Below are 19,879 nucleotides of genomic sequence, written 5' to 3' on the forward strand. Positions count from 1 at the left end.
AAAAGAGAAGAAAATAGTCAGAAAAAAGTCAGAAAGATCTAACTTCAAAACCGCATTCAAACATTTACTAGCTGTATGAGCCTGGGCAAATCATGTAACTCTATTTGCCTCAGTTTTCTCATCTATAAAATTAGCTGGAGAAGATCATGGTAAAACATTTCAATAGTTTTGCAAAGAAAACCCCAAATGGGGCCAGTGAAGAGTATAATATAACTGAAATGACTGAACAATAAATAACAATCAAGAAGGTAGATGACTGGCTCAGTTACATAGGTAGAATGTGGCAGAGGCAGGATCTGATATCAATTGTCTTATACCATTCTTAAATCTTATTATACTTCTCTATTTGTTGAAAATGTAAAAAAATAAAATCCCTCATTCTAAAAAACAAATAGGATAGGACAGGAACAGCTTTTTAAATTTACTGCCATATTTTCTTATTAATTACTTATTATGGCCAAGTCTGGGGGATAACCCTCCTTGTATTCAAGGGTGCACTTTATTTTTTCCCTTTGTCTATTACATCCCTCAGGGTTTTATGCTACAACTTTCAGTCAAGTGAAGAACTTCTATCTAAGAAGTTATAATTCAGCACTAAAGTCAATTTTCTATCCAATAGTCCTCTTCTCCAATAAATAGCTAGCAGCACTAAACATGAAATCATTCTTCTCATGTATATTCTTCTTAGAGGGTGTAAAAAAGAAACTAGTAAAATAGGAAGCAGCAAGTTTGGGAAAAACAACAACTCCCCCCTCCCCAAACCTATCTACATCATTCTTGATTCACAAACCCAAATTATTCCAATTAGCTAATGGAAAGTTTATTTGTATCAATATGTTTGCTTCTAATACAAAAGATCATGGTTTCTCTTATTTCTTCATAAGTTATTCCAGTTTAGATATTTTAATAGTGTAAAACCAACTTTTATACCTTGAATTTTACCTTCATTGAATTTTAGTAATTTAATAATGTAATAACTAAAAAAGTCATTTATTTTCATTATGTTTTATATTCAATAAATATTTTGTAGACTAGACATAAGATTTCACTGAACTAGGAAACTCCTTTTATTAATACTAATAAATAAGTTCTGGGGTATTAAAAAGTGATTTGTTTAAAGTGAAAAAGGCTATATATTATATATATATATATGTATGTATATATGTATATATGTATTTCTCAGAAGCAAATCTAAACCCATATTTTCTGAACTCTAAGGTAGCTTTCTCCTCTACCACACTGCACCACTTATTATAATTAATGATAGTTTATATATATTGCCATAAGATTTGCAAAAGATTTTATAAATATAACAATTTATTCTCAAAACAGTTGTAGGAGATAACTGCTGTTATTATAACCATTTTACAGATGAAGAAAGGAAGGCAGAGAGAGTTTAAGTGATTTAAGTCCTGCAATAAGTAAATGTCTGAGGCTAGATTTGAACTCAAGTTTTCCAAATTCTAGGTCTGGTACTCCATTCACTGAACTTATATTATTATTATTATTTTCTTTTCTTTTTTTTTTTTTTGTCATACTGGCCAATTTTAGGTTGAGGTGGTATCTAAAAGTTGTTTTAATTTTCATTTCTCTAATCAAAATGTGTTCATCAATAGCTTTGAATTATTCATTTGAAAACTGCCTGTTTCTATCGTTTGATTATTTATTAATTTGGAAATGGTTTGTATTCATATAAATTTGACTCCATTTTCTATGTTTGAGAAATAATACCTTTATCAGAGACACTTGTTATAAAGATTATTTCCCAGATTTTTGTTTTCCTTCAAGTCTTGGTTGCATTGGTTTTCTTTGTACAAAACCTTTTTAATTTAATCTATCAAAATGATACATTTTGCATTTTGTAATGCTCTTTGTGTTTTGTTTTATCATAAATTTCTTCCTTCCCATTAGGTCTGACAGGTAGACTACTTCTTGCTCTTCTAATTTGCTTATGGAATTAGCCTTTATGGTATATACTACATATTCATTTTGACTTTATATATACAGTGGGAGATGTTGGTCTATACCTAAATTGTGACTTATCCTTTTCTAGTTTTCCAAGCAGTTTTGTCAAATAATGAGTTCTTAACTCAAAAGCTGAGGTCTTTGGGTTTACCAAACACTTGGTGATTACTGACTACTGTCTTATATACCAAAGTTATTCCACTGGTTCATTACTCTATCTTTTAGCCAGTACCAGATAGTTTTGATGATTATCTGGTATCAGTAGGCCATCTGCTTTGCATTTTTTTCAATACTTCCTTGATATTCTTGATCTTTTATTCTTTCAGGTAAATTGTGTCATTATTTTTATAGTTCTATCTGGTAGTTTTTGAGTAGCTTGATTGTAATTGGATAAGTAAATTTGTTTAGGCAGAATTATTTTCAGCTCACCTGAGCAATTGATATGTTGATGATTTATATAAGTTTATTTTATAATCTGCAACTTTGTTTAAGCTGTTAATTATTTCAAATAATATTTTAGTTGATCTTCTAGGATTATCTAAGTATATCATCATATCAGCTGTAAATAGGAATAGCTTTGTTTCTTCATTGCCTATTCTAGTTCCTTATATTTCTTTTTGTCCTCTTCTTTTATTTTTATTCTCTTTGGGAAAATTTTTTTTAACATGTAAGGTTTGAGGAGAGAGAAGATCTCCTTAGTAGTAGTCTTATCAGTAATAGAAAGATATCCCAAATAGTGATATTCTGAGTTGAAATCTGACCTTAGACACTTATTAACTCTTAGAATAAAAAAGAAACTGGTGTGTCTCTGATACATCTATTCACTCTGGACTATATATTAGAAGAAAATAAATCTAGGCTTAGATTGTGACAAATTTTAGAGTTCAGTTATAGAGGATGGATTATTATAATGTACTAACAGTTTTCATTATCCATGAGATAATCCTTTAGAAAAAGATGCATAGGTCCAATCATGCTGTTCCAACATTTAAAATCTTTTAGTGACCTATTTTCTATAGCTAAAAATTTTATTTATATTTTTATCATTAAAAAACATTCTTAGCTTGCGGTTCATACAAAAAACAAGTAGGAGGTTTGATTTGATCTGTGAGCTGTAGTTTGCAAAGCCCTGGACTATAAGATAAAATATGAACTTGTCAGCTTAGTTTTAATGTCTTCAAATATTTGGCTTCAACCTATCTTTCTAGACTTTCACTTTAGTCTTCTTCAGGGACTTTATATTCTAGTCAAATTGGAACTCTTACTTCTTAATTGGTCTTGTTCTATAATCATACCTTCAGGAAGCTGCTAACCTCCTAAATCTCCACCTCTCAAAAATTCTCTGCGCCTTCAAAGCTTTATTCTCTCTTCTCAAGACATTGCTTTGAAGAAAGCATTTAGCACACCCCAAAAGCTCTATACAAATGAAAATTTTCCTTTTGATTTTTATGATTTATGCTATTCCATTAGATCTGTAAATTTCTATAGGAAGGCATAGGTTTTAGCCTCCTATCTGTTCCATTAGATTTTTATTTTGTACAAGTTATACTTTTGTGTTACCACTTCCTAGTCACAAGTCTAAGCCTAGGAAGTGACAGTGATACTGAGATTGTACTTATCTATTCATGTCAACAAGTTAAGTCCAATTTTTCATTACTGATGGGTGCTTCTGTCTCTCTAAAATTTTAAGTATTCTTCCACCTCCTACCTGTTATTTTTTTTTTCTTGAGAATGATATTGTGTCTTCTTGGTGTTGTTCCTACATCTCTGTCATGGCTATTATATATTGTGAGCATGTGTTTAAGTTTTGGTTCAACAACATAGTGAAAAACCTCAATTGCTAAATCATGGGCTGCTGGGTTCTTCTAACTCATTCCTCTGATTTCAGGCAGGACCCACAGCCCACCTATTTCAGATGAACAGAAATCTGTCCTTGTTTCTAAAATCACAGTGCTATACAGAATGCTAACAATGTTGGTCAGGAATCTTCCTAGAATTTTAAACCTATAACCTTTCCATTTAAACTTGTTTCCTCTTTAGTATTGAATGGAGATGGAGGACGGCTGGACAGCATGCTTTTCCACAACTCTTGGAGAAAAGAAAGGCTTTCTCTCAGCTCTATCTTATCTTTAGTCAAGAATTCCAACCATGAAATGGGAGGGAGGAGATCACTTTGAAAAGGGGAAGAAATTTCTAAAAAAAAAAAAATGATGTGAATACCAAAGTCTAACTAAACCTTTAAAGGGGCATTAAAGGAAGTGGGCCAAAGTATTTAAGTCTTGTTCCTTGAAAAATTCAGATTAATTCTCAAAAAGTATTACAAGACCATAAACATACCAAGCCTGGAAATTAAAGATTTTATGCTTCATCAAAAAGTCTTTGAATTCAACTTGTTGGCACTTTGCCAATAAGGGCAGATCTTTGGGGGAAAGCCCCTATGCCAAAGACCAAAGAGACAGCTGTGTTATGCATCTCCTAAGAGCTTCCAAATCAACACCCACACAGGTCTAATTAGAAACAAATTAAAATGATCTAGCCTGAATACAGCAAAGCTGTTACTTGAATAAATATAGCAAGGTCCATAATAAAGGGAATAGGATTTCTAGAGAACTAAACAGTCAACACTGCTAAATGCCTAGCCTGTCAAATGAATGTTAGTGTAAACCCCTTGATATCAAGGGTGAAAAAGCTACCAGAAGTTATTTCAGAATACACTTTGTTCACATCATCTTACTCATTACTGGGTTGACATTAATGAAGCAGCATAAAAACTGACTGAAAGTATCCACTAGACACTGAGAGATTCTATAAATGTGTTTTGCAAAAGTCAAAGTGCCATGGGAAGTCAATTATTATTATTGTTGATGAATGGAAAACTTTGAAACTGAATAAAACTAGAATAAGACTATTTTAATGAGATTTTATAAATAGGGGTAGGTACCTTGGCGTGGAACAGTGGTGTCAAATTCAAACAGTAACAGAAGTCCGTAACCATGCATATGGATCACTATAGCAACAGACTGACTTAGAAAAACCACAATTTAACATTATCTATGTTTTATATTTTTATTTATTTTGTTAGATATTTCCCATTTATAATTTAATCTATTCCTCAGCACTGAAACTGTTGCAGCCTCCCTAGTCCCTGTGTTGGACACTTGTGCTGTAGAGGATAGAACCCTGGGATTTGTAGTTAGTAAGACATAGTATGTGACCTTAGGCAAAACCCTCAAAAAACTTGGTGCTTTAGGTAACTCCCTAAGTGGGATCTACTAAATCTGATTATGATTTATGTTGGTGGAGGGAGTACCCTAGTGCTAATGAATTCACAAATGCTTCATAAATCACAAATATATACATAATTTAGAAGGGCAGCTCAGGGAGCAGAATCAGGACAGGCTTCTCTGACTCATGATTACTTGGTTGAACATTCTTACTGTTGTCCAAGGTGAGCCGCTTTAATCTTTTGAAGTCCCAGGAAATTTTTTAAGACTTTTAAGTCTATTTCTGATCTGCATTAAAATTTTCTCATACAATAAAAAGGTCCACTCCAAAACAAAGTCAAAAACACAAAGACAAAATCCAAACCAAAATCCAAATGCTTCTATCAAAGCATTTATAGAAGGGTCTATTTATCTATAAAATTATCAAATGAGTCCTTCCTGTGCCCAGTCAGAGAATCATTCAAGGCTATTCAAAACTAATCAATGACAATAGCCATTGAAAGAGGGCTTATAGTTAAGTAAAATTAACATCTTAATTAAGCTGCTGGTCAAAAAAACAATATAAGACCACTGGAAGGTACTTTCAGGGAGATTTAGGCTTTTTAGATTTATATGTATCTATAAAGTTTTTCACACTCTCTCTTTACAAGATAGCTAGCTAGAAAGATAGATGTGTGTGTGTCTGTGAAGCTTCTAAAATATAACATAATAAATGGAATATTTTTAGCTGATCATTTGAAAACCATTGTTATCCCTTTGAGGAATATTTTCAATCTTTAAAGAATAGAACTTCCATTAAATTGAGAACTACTTCAGAGATATCAGTTTAAATAAACACAAATAAAATATATATGCAATAATTATTCATTTTGTGAATGGAAAATGAAAGAGCTCTGAGCATTGCCAGTAATGAAAAAGCCATTTTTACACAAGTACAATTGGTGTGCTACCTCTGGGTCAATAAATGCTATTATTATCTATTATTACTATAGTCATGCACTCAACTATGAAGTGATAGAATTATGGAAAGTAAAAACACAAGGTATGTCCAATCTTCAAGGAGCTTTCATTTTATGAAATTTATGTGGATCACTCCCATTAGAGGGAGGAAGGCCAAATACAAGAACAATGAGGTGTCAAGAACTATTGGAGTCACTTAAATTTGGAGGAATATGTCCATCTTGGTTCCAAAGGCTTTCTAGAACATTAAGATCTGGGATCTTCTGGAAGATTGCTATGCTGTATTTGAGTTTTTAAAAAGTAGTTAGAATATGATTATTAACTGATGCTGTTGTCTGGTGTACCTTATCTAACACTTTTGGTTTGGCACTTATATGCTAAGGAAAACTGGCTTTATGATTTATATGATTTTTTTCTTAAACAGAAAATATATTATAAGTATTAATAATTTCCTCCTAGGATGGCACTTCTAGAATGCAATAAGCAATAGATTGCTAAAGTAAGAATTATTTTATGACACAGGAGAGGACCTTCAAAAGCTATCTGTCCACAAATGGCTGAGTTTGGGGTTGGGAGATCTGACACACAATCCCAGATTTTATGGTTGCATGATCTTGGGGAAGATTTCTCTGGACTCCTTTTACTACAACTGTAAAGTGAGAAAATTGGACCAGATGATATCTAAGGTAGCTTCCATCACTAAATCTCTATGGAAGAAATACTAATAGTTGGAGAAAAAGTAGTTTTAGATTCTGGAGTAATTCAATTCGTTGGGGGTCTTGTTTCATTTTTGGTAACTGATATCCAGCATTGTTTTCTCTTGAGGTCTTCCTTTTTACTTTATAAAATACTCCTTTGATTTTTTCTGATTCCAAGATCTTTGGAGGGCTACATCAGTTCCTTTGTCTCCTTAGATTCTCAAAATGCAATTAGAATTTTCCACTAGCAATTAATAATAGTCGTCGCCCATTGACCTTCTTCAAGTGGAGGATGAAAGACTAAAGGACAAATTTGCAAAATACTTTGTAAGTCTGACATACTCTTTACCGTTTATAGAAATGACTTAATAGATAGTGACAAAAAAACCTTCTTTACACCCTTTATTTGTTAAAGGCCTTTGGCCTTGCAAATGTTCTTCTGTGATCACTGGTATGATCTAAGGCAGCTTCCTACTGTTTCTCCACCAGACCCTGACTCTATATGATTAGAGGGAAAATGCCCTATGATCAACTTAGCTTATAGAAAAAAGAATCAATTTCCCTGGTTTCAACATGATTGGGTGTTGTCTGAATAATTATAGATGGGGTTATGGAGAAGTACTATTTATTAAGCCATCAGATGCATTCCATACAATTTTTTCTTCTTGTAACTAATGAAATATGCAATATATTATCTCAAGAAATCAGAACCTTTGCAGTACCATGCCTGCTAGCATTCCAAACGCAATTAACATTTTATTCAGAATTTAGTTTAAATTTGCCCACTTCTTTAATAACTTTCTTATAATGAGTTCAATAGAATGCTCCCCTGGATGTCATCTTTTTTTTTTTTTTTTCATATCTAATAGTTTTTATTTACCAGATATTTGCATGGGTAATTTTACAACATTGACAATCGCCAAACCATTTGTTCCAATTTCCCCCCTCCCCCCCAGATGGCAGGTTGACCAATACATGTTAAATATGTTACAGTATAAATTAAATACAATATATGTATACATGGGATGTCATCTTTTTAAGAGGATGACCTAAAGCTTAGAAATATACCTCTCAGTTGCTCACATCAGACTGTTCACAATTACCGTTATTTAAAGGAGATGCTCCCACAAGCCAGAAGTCTTGGAACACCCAGAATTCAATATGATAGAGGCAGGCTATAGCTGCCACACAACAAGTAAAAATTACCAAACTCAGAAAACTCAGCTTGGGGAAAATCCCTAAAATTAAAAGGAGTTCATTGGTCTGAAAGGAAACCATAATAGGAGTGGGACCAGAAAGAACCAGGGTAAGGGAATGAAGTTTCAGCTTCAGGCTAAGGTCCAAGAACTTTAGGCATGACATCTGCTTTAGAAATAAGAAAGTAGAAGAGGTCACTTAAGCATCAAAGGTAGAATTAGCTATGAGAATGCAGTCAGGGAATTTGCTTCAGGCAGATCAATGAGGAATTGAGAGGGCAGGTCATAGGTGAGTAAAAGAAAGAATTTACAGGGGATGAAGCCTTGAGAGGTAAAGGAAAAGAGTAGAAAAAACGTAAGATCCACAATCCATGGTGGAAAGAGCTTCTAGGGCCACATGGGAAAGAATCTCTCCAAGAAGCCAATGTATACTTTTTGGGGTACTTAGGGACAACTTTAGAGTAGGGGAGGGATCAGACCCTTAGTCCTTGAAGCTTTGGGTTGGGAATGTCTAAGAGAGTATTATATGCCCCAGGCTCTAGGCACATCAGAAAGTGAAGTTATTAACAAGACAGATTTGGGAAGGTGGACCCCAAACAACCTGGCTAAATGAATCAATCAGCTAAATCAGAAGAACTAAGGTAACATCAAGGGTAAGATTTGCCTGAAGGAACAAATTATGAAAGAAGAGAGATCTAAGGATATACCTAGTTTCCTAGAATTAACATGGAGAGTCAGGCTTTATTTTCAATATAATTGTGAAGTTAGAAAATCCTTGGCATTTAGCTCTCCACCAAGTAGACTAGGAAAAAAAAACTAAGAAAGGTTGTATATTATTTTTGGCAACTGGGGCACAAGGTATAAGAAAAATGGTTGACTTCCTTTTCTTGGAATCTCAGCTATATAGTAGGAAACCCAGGAAATAAAGAAATACCAGCAAGAAAGGGAATGAGGGGAGGGGTCATTGAACCAACTATTAAAGTTTGCTAGTGGAAGAAAATAGCAGTTTCCCAAGGGCTGGCAGGATGTCTAAATAGATGATGAGAAGAAAATAGGAGAAAAGAAAAGACAATTATAAAGGTTTGATACTGAAAGGGATTACAGAATGAAAGCTCAAAAAGTTAGCAGGGCCCTTGGTAGCCATGTAGTTCAACCTCCTCCTTTTTTGATGAGATTGTTGAGGGATGAGACACCCTAACGGCATTTGGGGGTCCCCAGGTCAACGTCACAGGTTTTACAAAAGATTGCAGTCCCAGTCTTCAAGTTAAGTTGCCAAAAAAAAGGGGGGATTTATTGTGACACTGAGAATTCTCAGATGGCTAGGATCCTAATTAGGAAAACAGCAGAGAAGTGAGAGACAATACAACTTTATCCCATCTTCTATCCCCTAAGGCTAAGGAGTTCATGTTGATTCCATGACCTGAGGCTAAGGAGAAACCGCCAGATGAATCAAAAGCAGTGGGCAAAAGAGTAATCTCCAGGTGAATTAGGGATGAAGTATGGTGGGCCAGAAGATTCAGGGTTTCCTGACCCAAACATCCTCCCCTCCCCCTAAAGATCAGGGGACCAAAGGTACCTACATATAACATCAAAGTGATTGAGGTCCAGTGAGGTTAGATTACATGCATGTCCAAGTAGAATAGAAACCCAAATCATGGTATTCCAGAACTAAGGTTCTTTCAATTGTATCTCACTGGATTCAAGAGGTCTTATTTCTCAGGATAGGAAGTCCTTATTCCAAGAATTATAAGGTACTTACAAATTTAAGATACATGAATTTTAATACTTACATAGACACACAAAAACAAACTCATATTATCTTTCTTCTAAGCTAAAACATTAGTTGTGATATACTCTAAAGAGCACACTGGACCTAGAGATTAGATTAATTTGTGTTATCTAGCTGCATGACTTTGGGAGAAGTAAAGATTTGGGATTAGATGATCTAAAAGTTCTTTCCGGAGCTAACATTCAGAATCTAGTTTAATTTCTCTAAAAAAAAAAAAGACAAGAGGATGATACTGTAATTTACTTTAAAAAATTCATCCTTTTTTAAAAGAAATCCTTTAAAATTTTTAAGGATAATTTCAGATGTATGGGAGAGTGGAGGCAAAAAATGTTTTTTTTTTCTTCTTTTTTAATTTTTATTTTTAATTCACATTCTAGTATATGTTCTTTACAATTAACTGATAGTCACTGGAAATACAAAGATGAAAAACATTATAATCCCTGTCCTTGAGGAGCTTACAATCTAATAAGCATACAGGTTTCTCTTTTAATAGCTTTTTATTCTTACAATATATTCAAAGGTAGTTTTCAACATTCACCCTTGCAAAATCAAAATCTTGTGTTCCAAATTTTCTCTCTTCCCCCCACTCCCTTCCACCTAGACTGCAGGCAATACAATATATGCTAATAAACTTGCAAAAAATGTTGATGATCACCACACCTTCCTCTTGTTTTCAGTAGATCTTACTCTCTAAGATATGTTTTAAGAAACAAAAGTGGGGACTTCAAAAAGATAAATGTACTAAGGCTAAAAAGTTGATCTAAGCGTTACCCCACCCTCTCTTACCGAGGTCCATGCTCTTTGAGGCTTTCAGATGAATTGATTCAGGCTGCTTGGCTGATGTCAGGGATCTGAAGTTTATTTGCTGACCTGTACAATATACTGCTGAATCCTCTACTGGGCTGTGGAAGGAAGCCATACAAAATATTTAGACACTGGTGAAAAACCTCAAGAAATAACTTGAAAAATTCCCATTAGGAGCAAACCCCCTCCTTACTCTGTCTGCCCATGTTAAATCAATCATTAATTCTGTAGCTTCTATGCCATTTACGTGTATTCTATCACATGGTAGACAGTTAAATAAAAATATTCATTACAGGTCATCCATTTTACTTTTTGCTACTTTTTGTGAAGTAGAATTCTTCTGTATTATATATGATATCAAGGGGAGAGGAGACTCTCCTCTAGTTTATCTCCAGGCAAAGGCCCTGCTTTGAAGGTCCTCCAGTCCTGCTAAGCATTGTGTCATGAAAGGAGACTCCTAGATAGATTGTGCTTCTTAGGAGCCATGTGAGAGTTTGAGCACAAGAAAAAATTCCATCCCTTTCTATGAATGTCATCTGCTATGTGCTGATGATTATGGGAGATTTTTGTCTTGTTTTGGTTTGGTTTTACTTTTTAAAATACCATAGTTAAGTCTATTAAACACACACACACACACACACACATACGCACACACACACACCCTTATGCCCCAAACACCCATATTTGTGCAGATTTCAGCAACTATTCTAAAGGGAGTTGAAGGGAGGGAAAAAGAGAAACCCAGCTGAAGATGCTGACACAAAACAGATCAAACACCTATTGTACATTTTCTAGAACTTACAGCAAATTTCAAAGTATTTTATTCCTGATGAATATTTCATTTACTTCCCTTTTGGGAGAGCAAGATAGATAGTTTAAGAAAATTATTGAGAAAAATTTCTCCTTATTCTATATAGTGCAAAAGATATTTGTAGAAATTCTAGCATTGAAAATTTTGAAAATTAAAGTAAGCATTAATTTTATTCAATTTTGATCAGTTTAAAAACATTTATTAAGTATTAAGAACTGTTGATAAAAACAAAGGTCTCCCTTCTCTCAAAAACTTTAGAATATACTGGGGGAAACAACCTGTACACTTAAAATAGATATAAATAATATACCAAGAAAACATAGGGTAGTAATTTGGGTAGGTGATTGGGGGACTAGTAGGTATGCAAATGAGGCATGGTTTCAAGAGAGAGATGATAGGAGCTAAATTCTGAAACAGGACAAGGATTCTCAAAAGTGAAGAGAAAGTACATTCCAGGCATGGAACAGCCTTTGGAAAGATGGAGAGATGAGACATGCAATAATAGTTGGCTAGTGTGGCTAGACTACAGTGTACATAAAGAAGAATGCTTTATAAGTTTGAAACATAAACTGGAGTAGATGGGAGTTTTAAATGCTAAAGAAAAGAGTTAATATTTTATCCTAGAGGCCACAGGCAGGCCATTGGAGATTCTTGATCAGACCTGTGCCGTAGAAATATCACTATGGCATGAATGCAATGCATTAAAGAGAGACTGAAAGAAGGTAGGTGACATCCAAGTAAAATCATGATTGAGTGAAAAAAAAAAATGGAGGGAGGGTCCTATAGCTAGCTAGTAAGTGTCTGAGGCTGGATTTAAACTCAGGTCTTCTTGACTCCAGAAAGGATGCCCTATGCATTGTACCACTTGGTGCTCAGGAGAAAATTTTTAAGGAATGAGTGATTCTATGCATCTGAATTTCTTGAACTATATGTGATGGGAAAAGTGATTGGATTGGGAGTCAGAATACCTTCTAATTTTCTGGGTTTGGGTCATGGTGTGATCACTTACTATCTTTTTAATAGTAATAGTAATCTGGACTTTTTCATCTTTAAAATGATGCTAAAATCCTTTTTTTGGGGGGGTAAGAGAAGTACTTTGTAAATCTCACAGCACTATATAGCTATGAATTTGTATTAATTTTTTTATATCCTTAAGTGCAGGAACCTTTTCAATTTTAACATCTTTGAATGGAAACTTCCTAAAGTACAATCAGGCTCTTTCGACTTCTTAATCAGAATGCCTTGAACATGATTTAACTTTTTCCTGATGATTCAAGGTCATTATTATAAACATCAGTCATTGCCTATAAACCATGATGTCATCAGTCATTAAAGAGCTTGGACTTTCTTTTTTTTAAAAAAATAAATTATTGCTTTTTAATGGGTTTTCTTGTTATGTACTAGTTAGCTGTCATCTCTTCTTATTGTCAATATCCTATTTGTATTATTCCTTCTCCTCTGCTGATTTATTGCTTTTCATTTGCTGTAGGGTGGGAGAGGGGATAATTAAACTTGTTAGGATCACATTTAAAGAAAGAATAATTATGTCCTGAGCAAGGACTTGAGAGTCTAGTCTGTGAATAAAATCCATGTGCTTTAGCCTATGGGCTTTGTGACAGCTATTCCTGAGAATTTTTTTTTTGGGGGGGGAAGCATTTCTTCTAAGGTTCTGGTTATAACTTAAATAACTAAATTAAAGGTAATGATTGGAAATGAGTATGGTAGTGTCAGATTTGATAAAGGCATATTTTTGCAATGTTAAGGCCTAACTAGGTACTATATGCCAATGACAAAACCCTATATATGCCCAATATTTAAATTCTTTTATTTGATTACTGAACAAATATCAATCGAGTGACCATTACTGTGCAAGGTGTTGTTTTTGAAGATGTATAGAAATATGGTATTCAACCTCGTGGAATTTAGATTCTGATAAGAAGAACTTTTTAAAATAACAGTAAGGCCATCATCAAGTTCAAGAATTCCAAAGGGCAAATTTGAGGAAAACTGATAGCTTTAGGCAACTACATAGTATAATGGATAAACTTGAGAATTTGGAAAACTCAAGTTCAAAACTCAATTCTTTGGTCTCAGACACTTGTTAGCTGCGTAACCCTAGGTAAATCATTTTATCTCTGTCTGCAGAACACCTACCTCCCAGGGTCACTTGAGGATAAAACGAGATAATGGTTAAGAAATATTTTAAAATATTACAAGAATTTTAGCTATCATTATTATTATTTTCAGAATTTTCTCCAACCATATTTATTTTTAGTATCATTTTCTCACAGTCAAGTTCTCTGCAACAAGCATGTATTTGTGAGATCAAGCCATGAGCCTACCTTCCCTCTCCCTCAATCTCCTCACCCCAAGTCATGGTTAGAATGTCTTTAAACTTTTTTTTTTTTTGGCAGTTCCAATAAACCTGTGATGGTAAAACTATGTCCAGAGTTAAAACTATGGAGACTGAATTTGGATCAAAGAATAGTATTTTCACTTTTTTGTTATTTGTTTGCTTGCTTTTTTCCGTTTTTCGTATTTTCCCCCCTTTTGATCTGATTTTTCTTATGTAGCATGACGAATACGGAAATATGTTTAGAAGAATCGCATGTGTTTAACCTATGTCAGATTGCTTGCTGTCTAGGGGAGGGAGAGAGAGTGATAAAAAATATGGAACACAAAATTTTGCAAAGGTGAATGTTGAAAACTTTGCATGTTTGGGAAAAATAAAAAAAAATTTTTTTCTTTGGTATTTTCTCAGTATTTAAATGTCTCTAATATTTCTCAATCTCCTTCTAAAGTTTTCCATTACTTGTCCATCCATCCAAAAAATTTAAACTCAGCTAAAATATTTTTTGACACAAAATAGTAAACTTAATTCAAATCACAGAATCTATGAAAATCTGAATAATCTAAATGGAAATAAATGATTTCAGCAAGAAATATCAAAGCACAATCAAAAGACTGAAAAAATATAAGAAAATGAAAATGTTAGGTATCAGTTGTCAAAAATTACTAACGGGAATAAAAGCTCAAGGAGATATAACTTCAGAATTCACTGAACTATAAGAAGGAGGGAGAGAGGAAACAAAAGAGAAGGAAGGAAGGAATAAAGGAAGGAAGAAAAAAAGAAGGAAAGAAGGGAAGGAGGGAAGGACCTCGATGCTTCATTTCAAGAAATCATAAATGAAAAATACACTGATCTATTAAGAGCCAGAGAACAAAGTGAATCATAGAAAAAATATGTCAGTCGCCTCCTGAAAGCAACCCACAAAGGTTTTAAAGTCCTAGAGAATGTCATAGATAAAATCCAATTTTTATTCCAATGAGTCAGCTATAATTTTTAATGGTTGCTCTATTTTTTTTCAAAGTAAGCCTGCAATGAAAAAAAAAAGGCCTAGTTTGTTTGATAGAACATAAATGTCACTCACTCAATCAATATTTTTAAAGCACTTACCACATTCCAGATTCAAAGAAAGGCAACAAGCAGAACAAGCTAATCAAAAAAACAAACAAACAAACAAACAAACAAAAAAAAAAAACCAATCTCTCTTCTTAAGGAGCCACACATAATCCAATAGGGGAAGACAAAAAATGTAATGAAAATAAAAGGGATAAGATAGTGGAGGGAGAATACCACACTTTGCAACCAAGTAGAAAATGACCATGTGTTTGTCTGGGCTCCCTCCTTAAATAGAGGATGTGGGAAGAGCTTTCTAGGAGTCCCAGACACAGAAGGTATTGAGGAGGAGTGAATTAGAATTTATTTAATCTTGCAAGAAGATATGTTTGTGGAGACAATAGTGAAGTCCTGGTGAGCAGTCAGATGGAAAGTGAAATCAAGGTGACTGTCAAGATATATCACAAGGGTTGGCTAGAAAACATCCTTGAATAAAGGTTCTATTCCTATATGGCATTAAGGATATCCAGGAGAATAAACAAATTTTCATTTTTAAAAATGAAAAATACTTCACCTGTAAGGGGCTTTTTATATTAATTGTTCTGAATAGTTAATATAAAACAGTTAATTAATCATAAAAAGGGCTAGAGCTACTCAGACTTTCAGATTTGATGCCTGGAAGGGCCATTTTCACAAAACCCTTGTCAGAGATTTTGGAAGTGAGATAGAAATAAAGATTTGAGTTCAAAAGCCATCTGAACAAAATGATCAGTTACTCATCAAACATTTATTAAATGCTTACTATGAACCAGGCAGTGTGCTAAGTACTGGCTATACAAACAAGGCAAAAACAAAACTTAAAAAGCTCCTGTTCTAATGGGCATCTTTTTTGGTGGATCCATAATTCATCATCATGGGACTACCTTTCTCAAAGCAGGGCTAGACCATTCTCCTCCAAAGCAATTTTTTCCTTGGTCATGTATCCCCATAAACCACATACCAAATCTTTCAGTTATCATTGTGTTACTGGAGCCATCAATCATCTTCTATTATCACCACATGATCCCTCCATTTTGAGTCATACATATCCTAGAGGATGTCTTTGCTTTATCTTTTCTTGAGAGCAAAGTCACTGTTAGTAATATGCTGGAAACGTATGACCATGATTGCCCTTGTTATGTGAGGCAACACTGCCTTTGGTTTATTTGTCATTTTGATGCTCCTCAGATCATGTCATTCCATGGTCTGCATCCTTATAAACATCATGGGGAGAGGCACTAAGGAACAAGCGATGCAGTGTTAGATTTAAAATCAGGAATCTGACCCCAGTCACTTATGAGCTGGATGATTCTGTGCAATTCAATAAACCTGAGACTCAGTTCCCTCATTTTAAAAATGAGAATAATAGCAGGACCGATTATTTAGGGGAGTTATCAGGATCAAATGAGGTAACATCAATAAGATGCTTTGAAAACTTTAAATGGTTGTATAAAGGTGAATTGTGTTTGTGACTGTTATCATCAATAGGTTAAATAGATGGACTTTGGTGGCAGTGAGGAGTTTGTGTTCAAGAAAAACAGCATAATTTCCCAAGTTCAATCCATCCCAGGTTTCTCTAAATCAGTTCTACATTTGACTCCATATACAATATGTCTAAATTACAAATTAAATTGTAGACTAATTTGATGGGACTCTCCCATTAGATACAAACTGTAGTTTCAACAATATGCACTAACCAACTTAAAAGTCATAAATAGATTTTTCTTGGGTAGAAACATCTCCTCCTCAATGACTAGCTTATATTTTGACAAAACCATCATTTGCCATGTTATCACAGATCATTGGTTTTACCTTTTAGGTAGATCTTACAAAAGGGACATGAGTGCCTTTTATCACCATCCTCATCCTCATCCTCACCACCATAACCATCATTATCATTACTGCTAGCATTTATACAGCACTTTACACAATACTTTACAAATATTATCTCTTTATGTTTAGAACTATCTTGATACATAGGTACTTTTTTATCTTTTTATAGATAAGGAAATTAAGTCAGCCAAGGTTAGGTGACTTGCCCAGGGCCACACAGCTAGTATGCCTGAAGCCAGATTTGAATTCAGATCTTCCTAACTCCAGGTTCATTGCTTTTTCTCCATTGAACCACCCAGTTGTACACACAGAAAGACAATTATTAGCACTTACTCTGTACCTCAGAGTGGCCAAACTTAACTAAAAATAGGAGCCATTTATCTCTATATAATGCTCTCTATGGATCACTTATTGACTTAGTTTTTACTATATAATATTATTTATAGCTTATTGTATTTTTATCTTATTTCAAACATTTCCCAATATATTTTCATCTGATTTGGATTGCACTGGACAGCGTTATAGGCGATGACCCCTCAGGAGGCATGTTTAACACTTCTGCTCTGACTTTTTATTGAATCTCAGAAATGTTAGATCTAGAAAGAACTTATTGACTGTCTTGCCTAAGTATGAGATAGCCCTTTCACTTTTGATTGGTTTTGTGAGTTAAGAAAATTTTCCTTTTATTGACTGGAAATCTGCCTCTGCAAATTCTGTTCATTGTTCCTTTTTCTGATTTCTGAGTAGAGAGAGGGAAGACAAAAAAAAAATCAATCTTTTTCTCCCCCGCTTTTTTTTTTTTTTTACAATGGGAAGAAAGGTATGTTATTCTTCTATGGCTTTTCTTCAATGTAAACATCCCCAGTCCATTTAACCCATCTTCATATAGCTTGGTTGACTCCAGTTGCCATCCTGGTCATCCTCCTCTGGATATACTTTAGCTTGTTAGCTTATTCACATTTTTCCTCACTAAAACACCCAGAATTGAAAACAATATGCCAGATCTGGTTTGAATAGAACAAAGTACAAAGGACATAACACTTCATTTATTCTGAGTATCTAGCCTAAGACCACTTTAGCTTTTTTGGTTTCCATACACTGATATTTATCCCAGGTTTCCTTCTCTTGAGGTCCAGAGCTATGATTTCATGTATGTAGGGAGTTGCCAGTGAGGAAACTCCCTCAATCAATAAAGATTGGCAAGCATTTTTCAATATATAGTTTTAACGCGATGGTTAGGGGCATTTTACAGCTGTTTAATACTGTAAAACTTTGCCTCAGTTTCTTCATCTATAAAATGGGAATAATAATAGTACCTATCTCCCAGTTGTTGTTTTTTCTTGAGGATAAAGTGGGTTGATAGTAACAAAATGTTTTGCAAATCTTCAAGCACTATATAAATGATAGCTATAAAATAATAAAAATAAAATAATACTAATTATTATTGTTGTTGTTAGCTTATTAATTGTCCAGAATTACACAGTTAACATGTCTTAGAAGCAGAACTTGAATCCTAATCACTCTAACCCTGAAGCAAATCTTCTGTATACCATCATTTTTCTCCTAAGTTTAAAGCTCATTTGAAATCTCCAGGTGTTTTTGATATGAGTAATCTCCTAGTCACAACTCTAACATTCATTGTTTTTGCTCAAATATAGGTATTTATATATACCTATGAAAGTTTTTATCTTATTATATCTTAGCTCATCATTCTAGAATATCAAGATATTTTGGATCCTCATTCTGTTATTATTAACCAATTAGCTATGCCTTTCTGCTTTGTATAATTCATAAACTTTATAAACATGATATCAGTGTTTCCAGGTCTCTGCTGATGACATAGCTCTGAAGAAGGGACAATGACATCAACTCATGGCACCCTGATAAATACCATTCTTTAGGATGACAATGATTTACAATCATTATTTTTGCATTGGGTCATTCAGTCAATGTTAAATTCACTTAACACACATTTGTCCATATAACAGCATCCTAGGATTATCAGAAAAAATAGAATTTGAGATGTAGAAAAAAACTCTGAGAACGCTTTATTCAATCTTAAAATTTTACAGATAATAAAACTGACATTAAGCAGTAAGATGGTTCATCCAAAGTTACTGTAACAGACTTAAGACTAGAATGCAGGTTTATTTGGTGCTCTTTCTACAGTAGAAAAAAAAAAAAACTTAAGGTGTTCTCAATCCATTAATTGATTGAAATTCTGATTATAGTTGTTTCAAGCACTTCAAAATCCACTGAGTTGAGAGGCCATGTAGCAAACTAAACAAAGTAATGGGTAAAATGTCAAGAGAGACCTAGGTTCAAATCACTACATTTGGCATATACCAGTTGTGTAAGTAAGGTGGTAGATTACAATCCATTTGAGATTCAATTTTTTCGCTTATAAAATGAGGCTAATAATACCTACACTATGTATCTTGCAGAATTGTTGGAAGTAACTATTATGATACTCTTTGCAAACTTTTAAGTAACACGTAAATGTCAGCTATTACTATGTTATTAATATTAATTACACTATAATCCATCCCATGTATATCCATTTTGGTCCACAAGGATATCATGAGATTTGCCATTCCTATAATATTACATTTGGGAATTTTGCCAGCAATAAGAGTCAATCTTACAAGCTTATAATTTAAAGAACACACCTTCTTTTGCTTTTTGAAAGTCAGTAATTTTTTTTCCATATCCAATTTTTCAGTACCTCTTCTATTCACCATGATGTTTCAAACATGATCATCAACAGTGGCTCACCATTCCTATGTATGGATTCTTTTAGTATTCCAAAATACAAGTCACCGTGTGACTTGAACTCATTAAGACCAAATAGATGCTCTCTTACCATTACCTCATTTATTTAAGGTTTTGATCTTGTGTTAGTATTTCCCCCATGTTTCCCAGATATAAGAATATTCCCCCCCCACCCTGAGGCTGGGGTTAAGTGACTTTCCCAGAGTCACACAGCTAGGAAGTGTTAAGTGTCTGAGGCCAAATTTGAACCGGGTCCTCCTGAATTCAGGGCTGGTGCTCTATCCACTGAGCCACCTAGCTGCCCCCAGAATATTCGTATTGGTATGTAAAAATGCTACAAGATATAGATTGGATAGTCCTACTTTCTGGCATCAATTGCTATCACTCT

At 34.0% G+C, this 19,879-nt stretch overlaps 1 protein-coding gene across 5 annotated transcripts in view; it reads right to left on the minus strand.

The window, feature by feature from the left end:
- PARD3B (par-3 family cell polarity regulator beta) overlaps positions 1-19,879 on the minus strand; it is a 1,277,739-nt gene that overhangs the window by 449,313 nt on the left and 808,547 nt on the right. For all 5 annotated transcript variants that reach the window (XM_074298957.1, XM_074298956.1, XM_074298955.1 and 2 more), the window contains one exon: positions 10,619-10,734. In XM_074298957.1, coding sequence (XP_074155058.1) covers positions 10,619-10,734 — 116 coding nt within the window. The remainder of the gene's footprint in view (positions 1-10,618; positions 10,735-19,879) is intronic.

This window comes from Sminthopsis crassicaudata, chromosome 3 (genome assembly GCF_048593235.1).
Source record: "Sminthopsis crassicaudata isolate SCR6 chromosome 3, ASM4859323v1, whole genome shotgun sequence".
Taxonomy (NCBI): domain Eukaryota; kingdom Metazoa; phylum Chordata; class Mammalia; order Dasyuromorphia; family Dasyuridae; genus Sminthopsis; species Sminthopsis crassicaudata.